This window comes from Cryptotermes secundus, unplaced genomic scaffold (assembly GCF_002891405.2).
Source record: "Cryptotermes secundus unplaced genomic scaffold, Csec_1.0 scaffold159, whole genome shotgun sequence".
In the NCBI taxonomy this organism is placed as follows: domain Eukaryota; kingdom Metazoa; phylum Arthropoda; class Insecta; order Blattodea; family Kalotermitidae; genus Cryptotermes; species Cryptotermes secundus.
The window spans coordinates 4,372,903-4,399,666 of NW_019725416.1; the positions used below are offsets into that span (position 1 = coordinate 4,372,903).

The following is a 26,764-nucleotide window of genomic DNA, read 5'->3' on the forward strand; positions in this document are numbered from 1 at the left end:
AGTTTTGATTTTTTCAGTTTTTTAATTTTCATACTAATTTGGATTTTCAGCCTTCTACGCAATATCTGATGCACTTTCCAATAACTTTTGCACCCGATGTCCTTCTTAAAGGTTAACCTGGTTTAACAGCAATTAGATATGTAGACACAAGCTGTGCATGGAGGAAAAAACACAAAATTCCTGCCCTTTCTGTAAATATAATGTATTTTATAACTTAGATATCGGACAGTTTGAGGTCTGATACATTGCTTTTTACATAAAGGATTTTCGGGCTGTATTCCTAAACGCGTACTGCTACATTCAGAACATGAATGAAAACCGACTCCTGTGGCTGATATAGCAGTATCATTATGCTTTGGGCTGGAAGAAAAGTTAAGCGTTCTGCTGCATGCCACTCTCAGGGATTTTTCCTGAAATGAACAGAACGGAATTTCGTATAAGGTTGAAAATAGAACCGGAAATGACATAAATATTGAACACGAGCTCGAGAAACATTAGAAAACATTTAAAATTTTTTCTTTCGTCCGTTCTTTCATGAACGTGGCCACGTTTGAACGATCGGTGTAAGAAATACATCCCTAGATATACGCGTTACTACGACAACACAAGGAAGCACGCACAATGATGTTTTAATTAGTGATATTAATATAAGGAGGAGTTCCCGGCCAGCACCGCCGCTATAAGGTCATTTGTTGTGCAGGCTTCCAGCAGCACCCAACCTGTAAACAATGACGGCCTAACGAAACAGCAGCTGCACATCATCCACCAGATCATGCAACAGTCCCAACAGCAAGCAGCCGCGCACCAGAAACAACAGCAAAACAGCAACAGCCCCACGAAAAACAGCGTCGCCTCCAACAACACAACAAGCAGCGTCAAGACGGTGACGTCGAATAATAAGTCCAGGACGTGGACTGTGCAGGTAGGGCGTCCACATGGATGCTGTATGTGTGAAAAAGAGAATTTCCCCCGAAAACTAACAAGAGAAATTAATGTTAACTAACATTTTAAATTTAAAATATAAGGCTAATCTTTAGAACTGGGTCCATTGAATTCAGCGTTTCCAACTTTGGCATTAGTTTAGTTTTCAGGACTGGATTCCTGTTTCTGGCTGACGAGGATAGGATTGTCGTCTCAGAAGGATTGTTTGGTCCTAAAATGTTGAGCGCGTTCGTCCACTTCACCATACTCTGTCACTAAGCTCATTGTAATAAAATGAAATAATTATAATTTACCAAATTTACGGATGCATTCACGAAGATCTTTATTAAAATAAAACAGAATATTATTAAAATAAAGAGATATATAATTATTAAAAAATTAAAAAAATGATTATGAATTAAAATGGGATAAATAGAATATTACGAAATAAAAGCGGTAAATTATTACGAGTAACATTAAAAATAATTAAATTTATGCCTTGTAAGTTTCTTATAAGTACTTTTTGTTGCTCATTTGCAGGCTTCACAAGCGAGTCGATGGCTGTTTGACAGAAATTTAAAACCGAATCGTTGCGATGCTTCTCATTATGATCAGCAACTTTTTTATCACAATTTCAGATACGATTAGAATTTTAACTTTCGTTAACAGATCAGTGTTGGTTTATGATGAACACCATTTCGCACGTAAAAGCGACAAAATTGTTTTCAATTAAAGGCAATTAGGATATGAATACAGGGTTCTCTGCAATATAAATATGTAAAATCTATTTTTTTAAGTCAACGAAATCCAAGAGGAAATAAAATCCGCTTATAACCCGGTTTTAAGAGCCAGGATAATGCAGTCGGTATAGCGACTGGTGACGAGCTGGACGATCAAGGGGTCGGAGTTCGAGTCCCGTTGAGGACAAGCATTTTCACTTCTCCATGTCGTCCAAATCTGCTCTGGGTGTCACCCAGCTTCCTAGCCAATGGGTACCGAGGGCTCTTTCCCATGTGTAAAACGGCAGGGGCGTGAAGCTGACCACTTACCTTCAACTGATGCCGAGGTCAAGAAAATGTGGATCTATACATCCACTCCCCCATATGTCTTTATGACGTATTGCTTAATTAGTTAAGCACAGGGACATTTTTACCGTTTACCTTAGTTCTAAATAATTCGTTCGCAGTTCAAGGGCACTTAGTTTCCGAAGGTTTCTTCGCGCAGTGGAAATGTTGGCAGTGCTGATCACTGACGTTATAATCAGATGACCACACGGGTCCGGAACTCCAGTCCGTAGAGGATACAAATTGGTGCCTAACAAGAACACAGTCATTATAACAGAAACTTTCAGCACATAGCGTGTTAGGTTATGTCTGTTAGCTTCATGTTTAGCTCTCTCATGTGAAACGTTGGCAAATCAGCTCACTTCTCTTGAAGCTTTCTGGAAAGCAAGTTCAGACACCAATCAGGCTTCGAAAAAGATGGAGTTCACCAGGAGGTATGGTTTACAAATGTATACATTTGATCTCAATTAGCCATCGAAAATGCTCTGAAACACAAAATAGCATCAATAATTTCACATTGGAATTACAAAAATACGTAGTTTGTACTGAAGTTATGCAGGGAAATATGAATACAAAAATAAATCTTGGGGTTGGGGATGCATAAGAGGCGGCAGATTATCGGTTCCTGAAGAAGGACTCCGCTCCATGAATTTATTTGTTCAGGTTATAATATTTTTTTATTGCTAGTGAGGTGGGACTAAGTCCCTTGTACTGCGGCCACTTCTGGCCTATTGTACCAGCACCAGATGATAGGTGAGGGTGATTGTGGAGCAACTGGTGGAATTAAGATTGGCAGGGGAAACCGAAGTACTCGGAGAAAACCTGCCCCAACGCCACTTTGTCCATCACAAATCCCACTTGTCCAGACCCGGGATCGAAACCGGGCCGCCGCGATGGGAAGCCAGCGACTAGATTCGGTGAGATAAATTTTTCGTTTCGTAAGACCGTTAGAAAATGTTGCTAAGTTGGCCATAATTGGATGTCTTGTTGATCCCTTTTCTAAAGATTATGCCACTTAAAAATTATACTCTAAATATCTTATTTTAGCCAGTAATTAAACTTAATACAATAACACTTCTGTTGATAATTGTAAATATTTAATTTGCAAGACTGATGATAGCTCACTGAGAACCCATGAAGATTCTAATATATCCTACTGTGGCCTGGAAGATCTGCAGCGGTTTTTTATGCCCCTATAAGCAGTTCTTAGAACGGTACATAGGAATGGGGCCCCGAATTTTCGCTCCCTTTTTCGGCTTCTGATGTAAGATTTGTGACTATAGACAGTCTGAAAATACGAAATTTTGGACTCCTTGCCAGAATATTATCTATGTTACCAGAATTCTATATATGATTTACTTTCCTTTGCGTTGGTGAAACTCAGCCATTATTATTCTCAGCTAATATACTGAGGTGCGTTAAAGGGCAGCATAAAGATTCTTTACAAATGGACTTTGTGAGAAGTATTTTTGAAATAGTTGCCCTTACGACATGACTACATAAAAGTTACCGATCTCCCTCATGAAACACTCTTAAATCTGTCCCTTGCCAGTCTTACTTTACGACACCAATAAACTCCGTGTCGAATTTAGTTAAATTCGGTGTTTTAAAGGCTCTGCAACTTTCATGGCTGAGTGGCAGCACCACAGTGCCAGCGTGTGGCCTATCCAGGAATTTAGGAATACTGAAGTGGGGAACTGCGACAGATCGTGAAGGTTATGAATGTTGGGTACCTCTGCTAGGGTCAAATTTAAGGAAATATCTTTCCCATCAAACACAAAATGGAAACTCAACATAGTACAATTGAGAGGCGTCAGAAAGGGGTTTGGAAGACCTGAGAATCAGGGTTAAATTCCCGTTCAGGACAGATCTTTTCTGTTTTCACTGTACCCAGCCCGACCTTGAGAATAGGACTCTTTCTCCTCAGCTTGACCGGTGAGTGGAACCGACCATTCACCTCCTTCCAGCTATGAGTTAAGAATGTGTGGATCTATACCTCCACTCCTCCTCATGTTTTCACTGCTTGTGCTGGGCTAAGACCAGGAAACATTAATGTGTTGAAGTTAGGATATGATCTTTGATTTATCCTCCAGGATGAATTCATAAACAGTGTGTTTGAATGTGCCTCTATTTCTCAGTTTTGTTTATGATCTGTAACAGGAATCTTGTTTTCAAAAATAGCGGTTGAGAGACAACATATTAAAATTAGTTCTAATACCTGTAACAATATAATTCGTTATAGTCACCGCCGTGAAAACATAAAATCTTACAGAATTTAATTCTAAGTTTATTAGTAAGCAAAACTTGATTGAACGACAAGACAGTCAAACTAGCGCCTCACAGATCACCTCTAATTGTTTTCCTAATCAGGTGCATAGTCTTGTATAAACTTAGTTAAACCTCTCGATGCAATTGGCTGCAAAGCAGAAGACAAATATCGCATGTAATCATATGGGGACTTGCAGGTTGGGTTCAACGTATTTTCATCCGAGGTTCTATATAGACGTTAACGGTGAGATTCACGCTACCACTGTCTTCACTCTCTAAGCTTAATATATATTAGATTATATAACGATTGATATCAACTCTGTGGGTTATACAGCGACTAATAGAAAGTGTCACAAGACACGGTTTACACAGAATATAAGAAAAACAATCCCCATAGTGGAAGAACCACACGCAAGTTTTAATTATGACACATAAGATGAATAATCTTAACAAGTTTTATTTAGTGTGAATTTATTATAGTTGACAAATACGCACTTTTTAAATACTTTTATAAAGACATATAAAGGCAAGCAATGAAATAGATTAACGTAATTAGGGCACCTGATGATGGCACTATGTTGCCGAAACATGTCGTGAAGTAACAGGTGAAATTGAGTGCACTACAAGACGGCCACTGTATACATATCATGGATAATGGGAAGATGATTATGAATATTGAAAAGGATATGGAAAGAAGCCATCGTAAACAGTTTTAAGGTGGAAAAGAAGTTACGCCTGTGCTCAATTAATTAAACACTACGACCTGAAGGCGTATGAGGGGAGTATGTACGAATATAGAACATGACTTCGGCACTTGTTGGGGGTGAGTGGTCATCTTCACTCCCCGGCCCCTTTACTCCCTAAGAAAGAGCAACCGGTACGCATTAGATAGGAGTGTTTGAGCCCCAGAACTAGCCTGGACGACGTAGAGAAGAGAAAAATCTTGTCCCTACCTGGATTCGAACTCCGACGCCTCGGCTTTCCAGCCCGTAGCCAATTGCGACTGAGTCATCCCAACTGTTACTCCACAATTTTCCTACACAGACTGAATAAAAGCATAAAGAATTTCGGGATTGTTTGCCCCGGGTGGATGACCAAACACAGAAGCGGAAAGCAATATTTGTAACGACAGATCCTTCCATAAGAAGTAATTTATGAACCCTGCTACGGTTGGCTTCATCGGAAAGTAGGGACATCGTTTTTAATTGAAATCGGAGTGAAAGTCTTACTTTCTTTCTTTTCGATGTTTGTCGTGTCGTACTGATGCTGAATTCATAGACCTGACCCAACGTTTCTTGTAGAATCCTTCTGTAGCATATGTGTAGTGTGCACATGATAGTAGCACACAGTTCAGTAATCGTCTTGCACTTTCAGTAACCTTGCATGAAACCTTCTTCACATGCTTCATTGGCTACAGAGCGTGAAGCTGGCTTTACTGCAGCCAATGAAGTAAGATACACGAATTAAAACTCGGTTCACAATTCATGCTTTTATTTTGCTTGTGTTCGTTAAAATTAACGTAAACTGCAATACAAATTCCACGTAAATGAAGAATATGTTTGAGATTATTTGAGAACACAGCACTGAAGAGAATATTGAGAACTGAGACAAAGATATGTATATAGCAAGCAACAGGAGACGAGAGAAAATAACATAATGAGGAGCTTCCCAAGTTAAGCTCCTCAAACAAACAAAAAATCCGTGGCATATAGTCTGCAAGCGAACTATACCGACCGAGCGACCGCCGTTTGTCGGCGGAGTTGGTGCCAACTTTTGCCGATAGAGGGTGTCGCGTGGTCAGCGCAACGGATCCCCACGGACGTTACTTTCGGTTTTCTAGACCTGAGCCACTATTTCCTTGAAATAGCACCTCAATTATCCCCACGAGGGTGAGTGGACCCTGTTCCAGACCAACTACTTGTCAGGAAATCTGGTAGCGCCGCGAATCGAAGCCTGGACCTCTGGATCTGTAGCCAGGAACTCTGACCATTAGATCACATTATGCTCCTCACAGAAAAAAGTTAAAGGCGTCAAGTCAAAGACAATGAGATGGCTGTAAGACTGGGGAGATTGAAAATTAACTCTGTATTTTAAGAATGAATATTGTGGCTTTAAAAAATCTTCGAGATAAAAGATTATTTTTTTTAAGTCTGAAATCCGTCTAAATAATACTTAAGAATTCAGTTTCTGTCTCAAAGAAATCACACTGCGTCCCAATTACAAAGACCAGTCACTTAATGCTTCTTAAGGAAAAAATCACTGTTTATTCTGAGAATCATACGAAATCTGTGGGCAAAATGCAGAGTCCCTAATATTAAAAGCAGTGGCAGCTTACATAAAGGTTGAAACTTGACAACATAAACAAAAGCGTTGGACTCTAATGCATAGTTTCCTTTGTCCGCATAAAATCTTGCTCTTTGAAGCGACCTGTCAAGCCCCAAACAATGCTTATTATCATGTCTAAGAAAGTGAACTTGGTAGATTTGTATTCCTTATGAACGTACAATTTCTAATGAAGCTTTACTCCCCACAGGACATCCTGTTAATGAGTCTTCATAGTTTAAAAAGTCAGCAACAGATGGCCGAATCTTCGTTAAGCAAGTTTTAAGATGCTAAGAAAAACTTTTGTTCTCCTCTTGTTTGAAGCTTCTCTTAGACGTCTAAGAACAACGGTAGAACATCTTAGTTCTTGATGTCTATTCATATTTAGTGTACAGTAACCTAAAATAATTAGCAGTGGGTCGGTTTCAANGTGAGTGGACCCTGTTCCAGACCAACTACTTGTCAGGAAATCTGGTAGCGCCGCGAATCGAAGCCTGGACCTCTGGATCTGTAGCCAGGAACTCTGACCATTAGATCACATTATGCTCCTCACAGAAAAAAGTTAAAGGCGTCAAGTCAAAGACAATGAGATGGCTGTAAGACTGGGGAGATTGAAAATTAACTCTGTATTTTAAGAATGAATATTGTGGCTTTAAAAAATCTTCGAGATAAAAGATTATTTTTTTTAAGTCTGAAATCCGTCTAAATAATACTTAAGAATTCAGTTTCTGTCTCAAAGAAATCACACTGCGTCCCAATTACAAAGACCAGTCACTTAATGCTTCTTAAGGAAAAAATCACTGTTTATTCTGAGAATCATACGAAATCTGTGGGCAAAATGCAGAGTCCCTAATATTAAAAGCAGTGGCAGCTTACATAAAGGTTGAAACGTGACAACATAAACAAAAGCGTTGGACTCTAATGCATAGTTTCCTTTGTCCGCATAAAATCTTGCTCTTTGAAGCGACCTGTCAAGCCCCAAACAATGCTTATTATCATGTCTAAGAAAGTGAACTTGGTAGATTTGTATTCCTTATGAACGTACAATTTCTAATGAAGCTTTACTCCCCACAGGACATCCTGTTAATGAGTCTTCATAGTTTAAAAAGTCAGCAACAGATGGCCGAATCTTCGTTAAGCAAGTTTTAAGATGCTAAGAAAAACTTTTGTTCTCCTCTTGTTTGAAGCTTCTCTTAGACGTCTAAGAACAACGGTAGAACATCTTAGTTCTTGATGTCTATTCATATTTAGTGTACAGTAACCTAAAATAATTAGCAGTGGGTCGGTTTCAATACACTATCAAGAAACATGGCATCAAAGAGGAATTTCCTTTCCTGGCATATAGGATATCGGAGAGACCACTAGGAAGATCATGATTTAGGTGGGTGAAAGGAGAAATAGGATGTATGGTGTTGGGCTGGATCGATCTGGCTCAGGATAGGGACAAGTTGAAGGCCCTTGTGAACATGGTAATGAACCTTCGGATTCCTTGAATTGCTGAGATAGCTGCACATTTGGCGGCTTCTCAAGAAGCGCTCAGCCATGTGAAGTTAGTTAGTTACTTAGTTGATATTTGAGGAACTATTTCAAGGAAATAGCGACTCCGGTCTAGAAAACCGAGATTAACGGCCGTGGGGAACCGTTGAGCTGACCACGTGACACCCTCTATCTGCAAAAGTTGGCACTAACATGGTCTCTGACATTAAGGGAGGAACATAGACTGAGGGTGTTTGAGAACAGGGCTTTGAGGAGAATATTAGTACCTAAGAGAAATGAAGTGACAGGAGGCTGGACAAAACTGCATAATGAGGAGCTTCATAACCTGTACTCTTCTCCAAGTATAATTAGAATGATCAAGTCAAGGAGGACGAGATGGGCAGGGAATGTAGCACGAATAGGGGAGAAGAAAAATGCATATATGGTATTGGCGGGAAAGCCCGCCGGAAAGAGACCACTGGGAAAATCAAGGCATAGGTGGGTGGACAATATTAAAATGGATCTTAGAGATATAAAATGGGATAGTATGGATAGGATTGATCTGGCTCAGGATGGGGACCAGTGGAGGACTTTTGTGAACACGGTAATGAACCTTCCATAACATGCTGGGAAGTTCTTGAGTAACTGCAAAATTGGCAGCTTCTGAAGAAGGGCTCAGCTCCATGAGTGAGTGAGTAATATGCCCATGGCATTGTTAGGTCTAAGCTAATCAAAGCTTAATCACTTATGAGTAGGCCTATACACTAGTAATGATGCCAGACATGAATTGCCGTTCGCTGAATAAGAATTAAAAATATTAATAAAAAAACTAGTTGGCCGTTTCAGCCTGTTTCCCTTGACCTTCGATGAAAATAACTCTGAAATTTTTATTCGTTTTTTTTTTAACTCGTACATGAACAAATGTAATCACATCAGCTTGTTGTATGAGTAATTCAAACAGATCTCTAATTTCTAACTGCAGTATACTTTTTATTCCATTTATGTAATAAAAAGAGATGGCTGTGTTGTACGTTAAATTAAAGCCTCGAAACATCGTTGTAATTAAAGGGCCTGATCAGGAAATATGACTGTAGAAAAGATCATAAACTGGGAACGAAGATTATGAAGGTCGAATAAAAATGCTGAAATTCCCTCAAGTTTTTATGAAGTAGGCTACGTTGTAAAAACTGGAATACAGCAGTTTCAGTTCTGTAGCTACCACAGTTTTATGGCCGGGTTAAAATAGTTTCCAATTTATACTCCTTTGTATAGTAATTCTTCGCTATTTAAGTAACCTGAGCTTGAAAAAGGCCTGCACTTCCAGTCTGCCATTCTTCTTTTCTTGGAGTTTCTGCGCAATGTAAACTACACCGGTATGAAGAAAACAGTCTTCTGGGATACGGTGTTAACCGACGTTTCGGAGGAACATATCGCCTCCATCTTCAGGGTAGAACTCTGGAGGCAGACTGCTTGCATCCGCTCTCACTGTCTCTTCGCATGCGGATTTTCTTATTTTTTCTTCTGCCCTGAAGATGGAGGCGATACGTTCCTCCGAAACGTCGATTAACACCACATCCCAGAAGACTGGTTTCTTCATAGTCACCGCCGTGAAAACCTCAAATCTTACACTGATATGGTCTGTGTACCCGTAGTATTATGGCCTTGCATTCAGGACATGCCCGACGAGCTTCGACCGTGCTCTCCCATATCCTGACTAAAATTTTCGTGATCGTCCTGTCCCATCAGGCGAATGCTAATTGCGCGGATATCGTCTTCAGATAAACCACAGCCTCCTACTTCTTTTGTACCGAGTTTTGCGGTTCAGTGGTTAGTATTGCTGCTTCGCATTTGAGACATGCCGGGATCGATTGACAGTCTGGAACTCAAATATTCGTACTGACGTTATGCAATATTTTCTTCAGTTCCTCCAGGCTTATACTGATGTTGTACCTTAACTCTTTAAAGCATACTAGAAATATTTATAATATGTCCCACCTGCTCTAACATCCAGAAATTCTGCGTTCTGCCCAAGTAATGTATTATGGACTTTATAAGAATCTCATAATAAGCAGCGGTTATTTCCTGAAGAATCTTCAGGGTTTACATATTAGGAGTTCTTATATGCATATTTCCTTTCGTTGAGGAATGAACAAGTTTATATAACATGCGAAGAGTATACATGCCTATACACACATATACATACATACATACAAACTCAGTGGCTTTAGTCCACAAGCAAAAACCATACCAATCGCTTGTCGGCGAAGTTAGTGCCAACTTTAGCGGATAGAGGGTGTCACGTGGTCAGTGCAACGGATCCCCACGGCCGTTAATCTCGGTAATCTAGACCGGAGACGCTACTTCCTTGAAATAGCTCCTCAGTTATCCTCACGAGGCTGAGTGGACTCCGTTCCAGACCCACTACTTCTCAGAAAATGTGGTAGTGCCGGGAATCGAACCCGGACCTCTGGATCTGTAGCCAGGNCAAATTCCTAATAAATTAATTAATTTTAGTGCATTAACATTCTATTATTATTGCAAATATACATGACATACTATTGTTAATGTAGTAATACTGGATTATTTATTAGGAATTTATTGTGTTGACGGTTGTATAAAAACACTACTTGTATAATACTAAATATATATAAGAATTCTGTCCATACCTCACAGGAAACACGCTACGTCTCCGCTACTAAAACCAACCGATTAATGTTGTTTAGGGAAGTAATCGCTGTTTATCGTGAAAACCATACGAAACACACAGATATAGTCCGTGGAAATATTTCAGAGCTTGTATGTTGAAGCAGGTGGGCTTTGAAGGGTTAATGCCATCGAAGTAGATAATAGCTGCCTGTTCTCATTCAGCGATATTATGTGGACAGAAATCACGTAAATAACAAGGAAATCCTTCTTCCTCCTTAGATACCTGTGATATACAGTTTCTGTGTCTTCAGCCGTCGATAGTAGCATGTTACGAACAAAGGTTTTCTATATAACACCTTATAGTTTCTTACTGCGTCATCACACATGCGCACTGCTTATCTATATGAGACAATATATCATGGAAAAAACCGATCTTGATATTTTGACCTAATTTGGCCTCCCAGTCCCATTTCGTTGATCTCAAGAATGAACTTTGATTTCTTGAAGAGTTCTATCTTCTGGGATATAACGCAAGTTGTAAGTCAACCTACGTTTCGGAGGAACATGTCGCTTCTACTTGCAAGGTCGAATAAGTCAAGCAAGAGCTATGCTTGCTACCTGCTTCACTCTAGTTTCTTACTTGGCTTATTGTTCTGTCCTGAAGATGGAGGCGACATATTGCTCCGAAACTTTGGTTGACTTTCAACGAACCATAGGGCGTTATATCCCAGAAGATAGAACTCTTCATAAACACCGTTTAGAGAGCTTCAACTATTTCGTTTGTTTTCTTGTTTTGAATATGCATGATTCAGTATACTTTTTTCTAGTGCTACTGGTGTGGGTCTAAGTTTGTCCAACACAAATCACACTTGACCAGACCCGGGATCGAACCAGGGCCGCCGCGGTTGGAAGCCAGCTACTAACCGCTTGAGCTATGGCGCAGCCATTTCTCTATAGTTTTAGTTACGTACTATTCAGTGTGTGGTACTGAAAAGTAAAGCATCTATACCCCGGGCGAAGAACTGATACTCCGTGAAAGGTATAAAAGTGAACACGTTAATAGGTAGACGTAGGCGGAAATGCTAAATCACTTTGCCTGCGCCGGGCTCTCTCCTCTTTGACATTCATTACGGCCGTTAATGTTCAGTAAACATAAAACTTGTATTTATCATTTGTAAGAATGAGAGGAAGGGGGCTGTGGAAGCTAGTTCTGGTGCCGCAGCAGGTTCAGCTTTCACTTTCTTTATCGTTGGAACTGGTTCCATGTACAGTCCGCTTTGATCCATGAGACAGCACAATAGAATGTTACGTTATGCTTAGAAATATCTGCTCTATTATTTTATGCGAACCGTCTGTTCAGCTTAGTTTTTTATGTTGATATATTATAATTTAACGTATATCTAAAAGTCAGAAGCAATTTCATGAAGTCATTAGTGAAAGTTGAATAAGAAGGTATATGCTACAGAAATTGGAAACAGGTCCCCGTATAAAAAAAATCCCTTTCAGCTTTGATCCAAATGTTATCAGAAACATCTGGAACCCTCAATCGATCCGAATGTGTTTATGGAAATGTTGCCTATAATTTCATTTTAATAGTATACCCGTATATCTGCAAGATATTCGAAAAATAAAACAAATATATATAGGTCTGTCTGTTTCACTTGTCGCAGATTTGACTCCCGTTTCGTTTATGAATTACCTTCAGAAAGGATGAATCGTTTAGATGGACGTTTTATGTTACTCGTTCGATGAAGGATGCATCCAAAGTACAAGAAAGAACATCATAGCATACAAATATACATGCCTTTAGAGAGATTCGAATCACTATCCCAGAACGGTCCAAGACTCTGGGTGTTAAACTTGGTCCCACACCCTAGGGTACCGGTCTCACACCTTAAGACAGAGGGCATACTGTTCGAATCTAGCCCAGTCAAGTCGAATTATGACTCACTAAGGTGTTCAGAATGTAATTTCATGCCACGTTATGCAAACCAGGTGTTAAATCTCGACCTTATTGTATGTGTTACAGGCGTACCGGCTTCGGGAACGTGTTGTAAAATTTCTACATAGGTTGCGTTGAATTTTGGGTAAATCCATTTTAGTAATTATCTTATATTCCTTGCTACTCTTTATGCTGGAGATGCTTTACTAGAAATGTCTGTAACTTGAATAAATGAAGCTATGCTTTCACTCTCCCATACATCTTCATGTCGTAGTGTTTAATTAATGAAATAAGATCAGGGATACGAAGTGAACGTAGTTCATGGAGGTAGGCCTAGACCCACTGGGGCTGTAGTGCCAAGGAAAAAAAAAAAAGAAGATTAGGGATAGATTTGCCTTTACTGTGAACTCTGAAAATACAAGAAAGTTTAATTAGTTCTAGCATCTAGTAACTCACCATGAATTACGTGGAGCAGAAGTTGCCGAAACGCCTACCATTCATGTGCTGAATTTGGTCTTGTCTTTCGTGATTCAGGAACAAGACTGAGAGAAAGATAAACATATTACATGACAATTGCTAATGGTTTTCCAATAACAAGCATTAAAAATAAGTAACTCTTAATTAGTGATTGAATTTATATTTACAGCTTTAATATTAAAGACTAATATCCCTTTGTAATATATCACACATTATAGCTTTAGTTTTTGTTACATTTTTTTGGTTTCATACACAGTATATTTAACTGCGGAATAATTATCAAGCGATAATCCCTGGATGAATTATCACAACGTCGTAATAACCCATTGATTTATGTCTTTCCGATTTGTGTTTACATAACTGTATTGATTCTGTATGTTACACTCCATTAGAAGGGGAAAGTAGTGATACCACTGTAGCTGAAATATCCGGCGTTCCTATATGGTGCATCGTAAATTGCATCATTTTATAGGACGGACGAAACCAACAAATTTTGATGTACGCTTAGTGCTGGAGTAAAGTTACTGTTATTATGCAATAATAAAGTTAAACGTTGCTGTTATTCCTATTCGTTATCATTTAAAACTTCCGCTATGAGGCTAAAACCCGTTTTAAATCTTTTTACCAAGTAGTCAGTTATCATACATTAAGGCAGAACATAAATTACAGGTGTTTAAAAACAAAGGTACGGTTGCATAAATGATCACCACGTCGCGCAAGGAGAAGTGGGAGGGCTTGTTTTAGGTGCGTAAAAGAAGAAAGAACTTTTAAAATCGTACATTCGTTCTGCCATATCTGTCTGCCTTGCTCTTTCCGCAAGTGACAGCGGGCGAACTGCTTAACTAAGCCGGCTCTCACTCGGTAGAATGAATTTTTCCCCCTTTTTGCTTCCACTTTGGAGAAAAATGCTGATTTCTCAGTTTCTTCATCATTTTACAGACGATAGGACTCCTTAGACGGGTGATCAGCTCGTCGCAAAGCCTCTATCTAAACACAAACACAGAATAAACGCACACATACACACCAAACATATATGCCTTGTGTGGGATTCGAACCCACGATCCCGGCTTCCGAGCGAACGAAGGCAGTACATGCCTTAGACCGCTCGGCTATCGTGACCAGCGTAGGATGCAATAGCATATTGAATCCGCAAGATGATTTTTTCAAGTATGAAAAGTTTTTTTTTCAGTTTTAGACGTAAAAAGACTCTGTATATTGTATATCCTCAATGATTCTAAATTGTTGTCGGTGTTCTCTTGTCATATAATTTTCAAACCAAAAATATAAAATAAAACTGCTTACGGAATATAAAAGTGTATTACCTAAGCATGTTTAAATTCCTTAGGGAAAATTTGGCGATTCCTATCTTTGGCTACGGTTTCCACAGACAACCGTCCCATTTGTCCACTATTTGGCTGTATATGATAACCCTTTAAGGACACTTTGGATTTTTTTTATTGCTAGTGGAGTAGGACTAAGTCCCTTGTACTGCGGCCATTTCTGGCATACTGTACCAGCACCAGATGATATGTGAGGGTCATTGTGGAGCAATTGGTTGAATGAAGATTGGCAGGGGAAACCGAAGTACTTGGAGAAAACCTGCCCCAGCACCACTTTGTCCACCACAAATCCCACTTGACCAGACCCGGGATGGAACCCGGGCCGTCGCGGTTGGAAGCCAGCGACTAACCGCTTGAGCTATGGCGGGGCCACACTTTGGATTTACGATTGCACTGAATATGCACACTGTGGGCTTAAAAATGTCTATGAAGAATGTTTGTTAGAATAGTCGGTTCTGCTAAGTAGGGATCTTTTTCCAAGAACAATTGAGACTGCAGAGCATATAATTTTTCTTACTGCTATTTATCGCAACCATCTGTTAGTTTATTTGTAACTACTAACAATAGTATCTGCTCTAATAATTCGTACAAGAATACATAGCGACAGTATAGGAAGCCCTAACTGAGTACCTCCCTGGAGATGAGACCTTCTTGAGAAGCCACTAATCGACTAAAGAATTCTCAAATATTTTATGGAGCCCGAAGTTTCATTTCCATGTTCATGAAAGCCCTCCACTGGCCCCTATCCTGAACCACATTATTCCCACCCATGCAACACCATCTAACATCCGTTTTAATATTATTTTCTCACATACTTCTAGATTTATAGTGGTCTGTTTCCTTCTGGGTTTCCCACCAAAACTCTGTAATAGCAAGTCGTAGCCTGTATAATGAGATATATTTCAGCTTTAATGAAATGTAATGGTTTCATGTTTACACCATGACGTGCTAAGCATAAGAAAAAATGAGTTGATATTGGCAGATTTTTTATTCTCAGTAGTTTTTCAGAAGAAGAATACATGTTGAAGGAAACTGGCACTCCTATTGGACTCGACTGTGAGTTTACAAATGTTTTACAAGAGATAATTCGCAGTACATTTCTCTACAAACTCGTAGCCATCCCACAAGGCCGAAATAATTCGCAGCGACCGGTTCATTATATGTTGACATGTTTATATATTTGTCGTGGATTTCCATGTAGGAGTCAGTGATACAGACATAAGGTAAGACAGCAGACATTTTCTCGTTCTCATATCGCCATAGACGCCATCTAATAGCGTTCGAAAATAGCCTTACGTTTAGTTCCTAGTGCTTGAACATACGTGTAATCATGCAGTAGTGGCTGCCGTAAAAGGCCAGGCCTATCTTGACCTCTTGAACGACTGGAATTTTCTCAAGGAGACTCTGCTCCTTGGATTTATTACTTGTTTGTGAGGCTTGTTATTCGGTAATTTGTAACGTATCATTTATATTATTGTTATTAAACTAATAGACTAAATAATCTGTTAGTCTTTTTTCATATTCTAAAGATTTCGGGTGCTGGTCACAATAGCTGCGCGGTCTAAGTAAGGCATGAACTGTCTTCGCTCGCTCGAACGCTGGGATCGTGGCTTCAAATCCCACACAAGGCATTGATATTTTGGGTGTGTATGCGTTAATTCTGTGTTTGTGTTGTCCTGTGTTTGTGTAGAGGCTATGCGACGGGCTGATCACCCCTCCAACGAGTCCTACCGTCTGAGGAAAAAAAAATGTTTAGGGAACTGAATAAGAGGCCGGGGCCCTGGATGGGCTGGAAGAGCCATTAAAAAAAGATTTATGGTTCGATTCTAGGAGATCGGCTATCCGAACTAGGATATTGCGTGGTTTTCCTCAGAATCTGCATGAAAATATTTGGTAGTATTTTAAATACCTATCTTTCGCTTCTTTCCACATTTTTCTTAATTTTTTATTTATATTTGTTCGCCCATTCGATGCTGTATAAGCTATTCGGTTGGGAAAAATCATAAAATGAACTAAAACAATCCATGGTTCAGAAACCCCAATTTTATAATTAATAGTTTTCCAGCTGCTTCAGGAATTATGCGCTGTTCATTTTTTTATTTACTTATTTAACGACACCGCCACTAGCCGAGACTGTGCAGGGCCCAGCCATAGGGTGGTTAGTGAATAATGAATTGGAAAGGAGACGGAAGGAAACCGCCGTGACCTAATTTCAGCTGCTATCCCGAAATTTGCCTGAAGAGACTTTAGAAAATCACGAAGAATTTTAGCCAGGGTAGCCGGTCCCCAGTTCGAGATTTTAACCTGACACTTCTTGAACACGAAGCAGAAATATTTCTTCTTCGGCTGCAAGGTTCAGTGAAATTTCATGCTTTAGAACTCGAAGATATATCACCCTTTTCACAGATTCCCCAACTGCTGGTACAATCATGGGATTAAAATTCGTTCATATCTTCCGGAGCTAATAGTATGATCAGGTTTTTATATTATCTACGCATCTGCGTCAATCCCCATCAGCTGGTGTCCTTACTGTGAGGTTTATTAACAAAAATTATGTACATCATATAAATTAACCCGGTGTTACAAACCAGTTTTAGGATATACTTTCGTCAGATCGGTGAGCTTAAACTTTGAAAATTGAAATTCATCTAAATAATGTCTAACAAATCAGCCCCTAGAGTCCAGAAAACATACTGTGTTTTCAGTACAAAGTGGAGTCGGTTCACAACGTTTAGTTAAATTATCGCTGTTTGATATGAGAATCACATGAAACCCAAAAAATACACGCTGTGAGCAAAGTTAAGTGTTTCTTAATGTTAAAGCAAGTGATAGAAATTGAATTCGGGTAACGCTTGCTACCATTCAGTCAAGAACTCTTTGTATTCTCGTCTGCTGTCTAAAAACGTAAAAATTAAAATATGCAAAACGATACTTTTGCTTGTTTTTTCTCTATGGGTGTGAAACTTGGTCTGTTACATTAAGGGAGGAACATAGACTGAGGGTGTTTGTGAACAGGGTGTTGAGGAGAATATTTGAGCCGGAGAGGGTTGAGATGACAGGAGGTTGAAGAAAACTGCATAATGAGGAGCTCCATAACTTGTATTCTTCACCAAGCATAATTAGAATGATAAAATCAAGGAGGATGAGAAGGCAGGTCATGTAGCAGGCACGGGGAGAAGGAGAATAAACATAGGATTTTGCTGGGAAACCCAAAAAGAAAAGATACAATTAGGAAGACGTGGACATAGATGGGAGGATACTATTAGAATGAATCTTAGAGATATATAATGGGGTGGTATGGACCGTATTGATCTTGCTTACGATAGGGAACAGTATAAGACTATTGTGAAGACGGTAATGAACCTTCGGGTTCCAAAAAATGTTAGGAAATTCTTGAGTAGCTGTGTAACTGAAGGCTCTTAAGGGCTCAGCTCCAAGGAATTAGTTAGTTAGTTAGTCTAAGCACTTGTTACGTATAGTAGCCACTATGCTTTGATAGGTTAAATTAATCATACAACCCCGCAGAAACGGTAGATGTGTGGTGGCACACACATTTTGTTCGACGCGTTGGACTCCTGCTGCACGCCCTTCTCTTCACCTCTTCAGGCGTTCCCCAGACCCTCAGCCACAGTCTAATAGTGCCATAAAAGTTCTATATTGAAAAAATAATGCATATTAAAATTGAAATACTGCCGATTATAGACTGAAGAAGTACCGGGCTAGGATCATTTAGCGTGCGACCCTTACGGAAAACGTGTGAAATACGAACCATCCGACATAACTAATAACAAAGTGTACCATAAACTGTATTCATGACGAATTACCGTATTAACAATAAGAGTCTCCAAAAGTTAAAGATCTTTGTGTAAATGGTACTTCCCGGCAGGATAAAATGGAAGGATAGATATGACAACATGGCGTGAGTTGGATGGATAGATGACGCGTGGCCGAGCTGGTCTGCTTGTGTACGAGGTCTATCGCCTCAGTCAGTTACTGGAGAGATCTCGTAAGAGTTATAAGTGTTGAATCCACCACATTGTTCAGTAGGTTTCAGTTCCACCAGTAACACACACTACTAGGATATCTTTACTGGTAAGTACTTGCGCGCGCAGCACTGCACGTGCTCATATATAAGGACACGCCCCCATCTGAACAAAGAACAGATATATCCCGTACTAAAGAAATATATAGACTTGTAGTTCATGCTGTCGTTTTTCTGTTGTGTAGGAATGAGTCCATTGTACTGCTAAAAGGAATAATGCATTGTAGGGGTCACATTATGAGCTTTGTCTGAATTTGCTTCATTCTCTTGATGTAGTTCTGACTAAACGTTCATGTGAAGTTTACTGTTCGTGTTATATTCTCTATAATATGCTTAAAATAGGTAATTGACTACTCTGTGTTCATATCCAACGATTTTGCTACAACAGCAGTGATTTTTCAGTACGATACAAGACATACTGTTCACAAGGGGTAGTCTACGCAAAACGCATCACAGTTGCGAAACCGATTCTAAGGTAGGACTTATTTTCAGTTTGGTTGCCGTCCACCATGCAACAGTATCAAGATTTAAAACTGATTTTGTTTTAATTCGTCAGTGCGCTACATGTTTACTCCTACTCGGCCATCATCAGGTGCTTTGAAATTCAAGAGAAATATTGCGCAGTCCGCTCTTTGCATCTTACAATTCATAAAGTTGTACATGCTTCTTGTCTGAGTACACTTCATGATGTTGTATCTTATCACCATGTTGCAGCTGGTATTAGTATTTCATTTCAATTTGCAGTGCAGTGACTAATTTTAAAAGAAGGCCGCGCCATAGCTCAAGCGGTTAGACGCTGGCTTCCTACCGCTGCGGCCCGGGTTCGATCCCGGGTCTGGTCAAGCGGGATTTGTGGTGGACAAAGTGGCACTGGGGCAGGTTATCTCCGAGTACTTCGGTTTCCCCTGCCAATCTTCATTCCACCAATTGCTCCACAATCACCCTCAGCTATCATCTGGAGCTGGTACAATAGGCCAAAAGTGGCCGTAGTACAAGGGACTTAGTCCCACCCTACTAGCGATAAAAGAGAGGTAGAACATAACAGCGTGTATGACCCTCGAAAACAGACGATTTGGTTGTGTGGTATCATTTTCGTTGATGAATCAGTAGGAGTGAATAGAAACGACTGTGGCGTACGTAAAGGTACCGTTCAGGAATTTACCCATATTTTTCTTTGGGGTGGGGAAAATCATGAAAAACTTTAATTAGAATAACGTGTCTTCGAACTGGATTCAAACGTGGTACCTTGCGAATGCTATTCAGAGATCTCATTGCTGTGCTGGATACCTAGAATATTGAAATGCATTTGACTTTTCGAAATTCTTGGTCACTGTACGAACAAAGTGCAAACACAATCAATAGCCCAACAAATATTTTGTCATTACGTAACCAGCTAGATTACTTAAGACATACAGACTTGTTTCAGTTTATTTTGTGTGGTTCAGTAATTTGAATTATTCTTTTGATAGCATCCTGTACTTGCAACAGAATTTTGTGTTCACTTTTATGCTTCATTTTAAATAATAAACTACAATTACAGTAATTCTAATTTATATCTGCCCATTTCATTTACGATTGCCTTCAGTTCAAGAGGACTGTACTTGTGAATTCTCGCTTTCTATAATACGTAGTGACTCCGTGTCATCTGAATTAAAGACCATGCACGAAAAGTGAATTACAGGTTACCTTCATTTTTAAAAAATTAGCAGCCATTATATTTTCCGCAGCCCCTTCAGTCCAGCCTACTTTTGTGGTAATACAGAATCTGTGTGTAAAACAATTCTTAAATTTTGATTTAAACCTATTTAGGTTTCGTGCTATGAAACAGTGACCCTCAAACTCCTTTAGACTAGGGGCTCTCTTGATGTGAATACAAATGTTAGAGGCTCCCCATACTGTAATAATGACTTAAAATGTGATTTAGCTATTTAAGAATATAATTACTGTCGAACTTTAATATTGTCTATTAAATATTTTAGCGTGCTTTCCTAAAGTAGGCGTATGCGGTCTTCATACTGTCTGTCTGTGAATCGCCCCACCCCATTAACTTATGAATGCTTCAACCAATCTTTATTAAATTTGGTATGATTATCATGCCACCTGAACCAATCTCAACGGCTTATACTATAAATCCCTCTCATCAGATAGTTTTTAGGTAGCTTCTAGATTTTAATGGAATTTTTTGCAGGCCTGCCTATACGTATGTTAAGGTAAAGCTATCCCTGCAACAGGCCTTGGAGGCCCATAATGTTGTGAGACGTCGACGCTCCCACATTTTTTAAACAATCTACTCATAGATGGCGGTGATTTTGTCAGCCTTACGCGCCGTCCACCGTTTACCCCCCAGGAAGATCCCTGGTACTGATTTCTGTTAGAGACTGAGTTGACCTCAGGGCCACAGTGCGGCAGGAAGGTAATTCATTATATAATATGCCAATTGTGCCTGTAGAGTAGCGACAAGTTTCTTCTGCACTGAGTGACCTCGAAGTTGAAGAGTTCTGTCTTCAGGGATATAACGCCGTGTAGTCCGGTGACGTTCAAGAAAGTACGTAGAACTCTTTATAACCACCTTTGTGAGAACGTCAGATGACACGAACATAAAGTTGGTCACAAAGCCCAAAGAACACATATGGATAATATATCTGTGACCGCCTCTGTGGTCTAGTGATCATAGTCCCTGGCTACAGATCCAGATGTCCCGGTTTCGATTCCCGGTCCTACCAGATTTTCTTAGAAGTAGTGGGTCTGGAACGGAGTCCACTAAGCCTCGTAAGGATAATTGAAGAGCTATTTCAAGAAAATACTGGCTCCGGTCTAGAAAACCGAGATTAACCGCCGTGGGGATTCGTTGCACTGACCACGCGACACCCTCTATCCGCTAAAGTTGGCACGAACTTCGCCGACAAACGGCAATCGCTCGGTCGGTATAGTTCGCTTGCGGACTAAAACCACGGAGTTTGTTTTTATTTGTTTGGAAAATATGTGTGTATTTAATGACGGGGTTCAGTTGTTTGGCGGAAGTTTATTTCTGTTTTTTTTTTTAGAAAATGTTTTCGAACTGCTAAAATTGGAGGAATTTTAGAATTTTCTCGTCATCCACCGTGAACGGTGAAATGCGATAGAATGACTCGCATAGTTGTGTGTATTGTACCTCTCTGCACGTTGCCAGTGTTACTAGGGAAACATGCGACCTGTGATTCATGTTACCTTTCCGTGTACAATAGGTACGAACTCCAGAGTGGGTGGAATACAATGACCGGCAGTTGACAGGACAGTGTAAGTCCTAATTCAATTTCTTTTTTAATTCGTGATGCATGATCAACAGTGACATTAAATTTACAGTTCATGTTGCATACATAACATAAAATCATTTCTCCCCTTTCCGGTCCTTCAGATTTATGGGTGCTTTGAAACCCATATAACGCTCTATCGGGTATATTGCTCCTGGTCCGCGCCAGCACAGTCAGTCTTGGTTTCGGGTCCCGTCGAAACCAATGACCATATTTTTGTTTTTTCCCCAAGATTTTACATGTTTTGAACTGGGACCTCCTCTGGAGGTGTCTGGCTGAGGCTGTGAAACAATATGACGGGTCAGGTAAATTTCTGCTGGCCTTCGCCAGCACAGTCATTCTTGGTTCCGAGTTCGGCGGGACTCTTGACCAAAGTTTACAGCCCCCCGACTCTGGGAGTTTTGCAACTCTCTCAATTGAACCTATGACGCACATTTCATGTCCACAGCTGTATCGTTGCTAGGCAACCATAAGCTATACGTGTTTAATGAACTTTTTTATCAGTATGTGTCACTACTGCAGTAAATAATTGAGAAAAAAATATGTAATTTTCATCTTCCCGTTTTTAGAATGCGAATTTAATGATTAAGTAGGAGGAATTTAGTGGTCGTTTCTTTCAGCGCACTAACTTTCATGTGTCAGTTAAGAGGTGAAAGTGACCTGTTTTTGTTTCCGTTATTTGTGAAGTTTATTGCCCGTGTTTTTAGGGCTAGCCTCTGGATTACGAGCAAGGAGAAGGGAGGAAGGGTATAGCAAAAAGTAGTGGGGGCAGTGCTTGTAGCTGTATTGCCGGAAGGAGGGTAAAGCACATGCAATGTAGCTAAAGCCTTATTATAATCCATACAAACCCTTAAATTCTTACATCAGCGGAATCTACCAAACATATTACACATTCTGTTGAGAACGGCGAGGTGTAAAACCATGGACAATAGTTACAACCCTCAAATAAATGTTCAATAAAGATGTGTGTGATATTTTTTATTTACAGGACCAATATTTTCATTAAATTATTAAAATCTGTTTCTAATATTAACACTCTTGTATTTCTCCTTTGTTTTCGTGTGTATCTGTGATAAGAAATAAATACAGTTTACGGATAAAGAACCGGCTAAAAAGTGGGTACTTAAGTCTGTTATCCATGTATTTTTTGTCTTGCTTTTGAATACGTGTTCCCAACTTACTAGCTAACGATCACATCGGTTTGTAATTTTCGTGACTAACCTACCATTACCTATGTCAAAGTGGTGAATATATTATCAGAACGGGTTGAATAAACTAGGGCTTAGTAGTTAGAAAGTCACAATATCCAGTAACTTTTTTCTCCACTTTCCAGCCATATTCGATACTTGGCCTCGTTATATACTGGTTTTGTAAGTCGTTGTTAACGACAAGCGGTAAAGCTTGCATTGGGGATATCATAGGAAGGTCTGTTATTAGCACAAGTAAGAAAATGGAGAAAATATCCATGCACCGTGCATGCTGCCCTTGGAATCTACAGACAGTTTAAGCAAATTTAAGTACTGTGTAGGCATATTAACCTACAGGTTTAAGTAGGTTGGGAGAGATCAGATTACACGGCTAAATACATTAAGATAGTTTGGATGAGATTAGATTTTAGGGTTAAAGATGAATTATATCCCTTGGCTTAATTAATTAAGTACCTCGCGTTGAAGAAGCGTGGTACTGCCGTGCCTGGCGTCTATCTATCTATGGCTTTACAGCCCTTGAGGACCTTCAATCATATACACAGTCTGGACGGGGGATCAGCCCGTCGCAAGGCGGCTACCTACACACAGAACAAAGGCAGACAGACATCGATGCCTCGAGTGGTACTCGAACCCACTATCCTAGTGGAGACATTGGGTTTCCGGACTTTATCCACCGTCCTCGTTTTAAGATAACTAAGAAAACACGACGTTCCGGAAACTGGATCTGTTTCCGTCCTCAGGTGAGGGAAAACACCTATTCTGTTGAGTCCCTTAGAAAGAGCTAGCCTCAATCACTGGACAACCAATGTCCCAAAACACAAAGGTTATAAACACCTGAGCTAATATCCTATAGTAACTACCACTACCTTAGTGTTCGAGCCAACGAAGACGGTTCATGCCTTAGACCACGCAGCCACCGTGATCGGCGTCGTGCTTGACGTACGGTGGTGAAACATAAACTCAGAAGAACGGCGTAAAAATGACGGGAAGCAGGAGACATGCGGCTTCTGCTGGACGTAACAGGTTGAACTGTGGGACAAGGAAAGGAGCGGCGAAATAAGCTCACAACTAGGAAATGAGGAAGCTGAATAGACAAATACACGAAAAGAAGAGTTGGCAGGAACATATACAGAATATGACATCGGAAGGAACTCTCAAAGCAACTTTTGTTATCAACCGACAGAAAGACGTAAAACAGGAAGGTTAAGTAAGAGAACGATGATTTTATATTTGGGGATGGAACCAGCTAACAAGCTCAAATCTTGCAGTTGATGATCGTGGTTTGAAAACGGATGGGGGAGTGGAAGTCTACCATTCTTCCACACCCCGGCTGCCCCCGGTACCTATTAGAGAGGATTCTGGAAGGGCCCCAGAACCGATCTGAACGTTGTGTAGAAGAGAAAAAAAAAATGCCTAATTTACTAACATCTCCGGAAGGCCTAGATCATTCCCTTGAGCTCTTAGCCTGAACTAGAAACTGCCTGTGGATAGAAATTGTGATTGTTTTTTCATGCACCAGATTAGCCTGTTTTGTCTGAAACCACGTGGAACTAACACAGAAACTGTCGATTTTAATCTATAAAGGGCCGAGCAGGTTAGCTCTGTCGTTAAGCTTATTAGGCATGAAGGAGAACCACTCTTGGATCTTGGCTGGAGTACTTGTTATCCTGAATATGCCGATAGTCGTTGATAGCATCAGATGCAGCGTTATGTGTTAAAATTTATTGCAAGCCTTTTGATCACCTAAGGGGGCATAGAGTGGCATAGTTGGTTGAGGCACAATGCAACATGCCAGAAGGTTGCGGCTTCTAGTCCTGATGAGGTTGATTTTTTTAATCTACCTAATCCTTCCAGCCGCACTATGGCCCTGGCGTCTACTTAGCCTCTAACAGAAATGAGTACCAGGAATCTTCCTTCATCTGTGAGCTGATTGTCTAGAAGATGTGGGAGGCTCAACCTCTCAGAACCGCATGGGCCTCGACGGTCTGTTACAGGGATAACTCTACCTTTTGCCTTTTTACCCAGTATCTTTGCTAGAAAACCTACTGAGTTCTAGTTTCTTGTGCAGTTCCTCTTAAGGCGCGTCCACATTATTCGTGCTCGTCGGGAGACTCGTCTGGCTTTTACTTGTGCCCGTAAATCTTCGTCCACACTACTACGGTTGCTCGCCAGGCTTCGGCGCGTGAGGGTCCGTATATTTACTTGTAGTGTGTGTAGGCTGTAGTCGTATTTTAATTAATTGGCTATAGTTTTTAAGTTAAAAATTTAAATTTTGCTTGTCTCGTGACTTGCCATATCGTCCGCATTACTCGCGAGCATAGCGAGTCACACGAGCACGAGTAATGTGGACGCGCCTTTACTCTCCCTGAAAGTGTTAACACAGACTGAAACTGATATTTGAGGTTTTTCTTTTTCACAGCGCCGACTGAAGAGTACAGTTCTCTGAAATGTGATGCCGTGTAACCTGGTTTAAATTTACGGACATATCAGAGGAACTTGGTGCCTCCATATTCTCTACTGTGCTTGATAATGGCTGCAGGACTCTCCTTCGAAACTTGCGCCAGACTACACGGTGTCACAATCCAGCTTTATCTATTGAAACATCCGCTCTGTGGTTGACCAAAAGATAATTGAGCCAGTAAATATGATTGAAGACTATGCAATAAAAGGCATCTGCATACCGGGCATATATCAAACTGTGTCATGTTTGCACATAATCTTACCAATACATAATTCATCACCGTCTTATCATAAGATAACTTTAGCCTCTGGTGGTACTTTGTAATAAGCTATCAAAAAGCATGTGTGTTATGTAAGTAAAGCCAATATTGTGTACAGCAGACAGTATCTGCTGTGCGAATTTCCTCTTTATGCTTCAGTAACTTTGTTTTTCGCATACATTCGGTAGTGAAAGTTGTCTGGTGCTTTAATTGGATTAGATTGGAGTGACTCGTATGAATGGTCTACAGTTTCTTCAGAGATTACGTAGTGTCTGATGTAACTTTGCTGGATGGTATGAACAACCTTTGACTCTATATAATTGCTATAATCAGTATTTAGTCAAGTTATTAGAAAGGAGAACACGGTAATATAGCTTCCATCACCTTGGCAATTAGACAACTTCTTTGACACGTCGGTGTGACGAGCCATTTTAATATACACGTATCTGTTTAGACGTTTGTCTGCAATAATCACATCTCAGAGCTCAATTTGATATTGTGAATACGGTAATGAACACTCGGGGTCCCTGAAAAGCGGAAAATTTCATGATTAGCTTAGCGAATCTTAACTTCTCAGAATGGACTCAGCTTCATTTGATGTTAATTTATTTTGGTGGGGCTAATTGAAAATGGATTGCAACCCTGGATAGCTCAGTCTGTATAGCGACTGGATTACGAGCAGAACGACCGAAGAATCATGAGTACTTGTCCCTGCAGGGGCAAGACATCCTTGTCTTCTCAGTAGCCTCCATATTGGCTCTGAAGTCCACCAACCCCTCTACGAACGAGTACTGAGGACCATGTCTTGGGGGAGTAAAGCGGCAGGGGCTCGAAGCTAACAACTCACATCCATCTAGTTCCGAGGTTAAGAATTGTGGATCTATACCTCCATTTCCCCGTACGTCTTCATGGCGTGATGTTTAATTACTTAAGCCGAAGGATAATTTTATCTTTATCATACCTCTTAATTAATGTCAGTTAATTAACCATGGGGGAAAGGGGCACCCCATAAGGTAGTTGGTTGAGACACTGCTACGAACCGGAAAGT

The 26,764-nt window shown here is 40.2% G+C and overlaps 1 protein-coding gene across 4 annotated transcripts in view; it reads left to right on the plus strand.

The window, feature by feature from the left end:
* LOC111863320 overlaps positions 1-26,764 on the plus strand; it is a 1,149,828-nt gene that overhangs the window by 974,256 nt on the left and 148,808 nt on the right. For all 4 annotated transcript variants that reach the window (XM_033751009.1, XM_033751005.1, XM_033751008.1 and 1 more), the window contains one exon: positions 701-922. In XM_033751009.1, the coding sequence (XP_033606900.1) occupies positions 701-922 (222 nt within the window). The remainder of the gene's footprint in view (positions 1-700; positions 923-26,764) is intronic.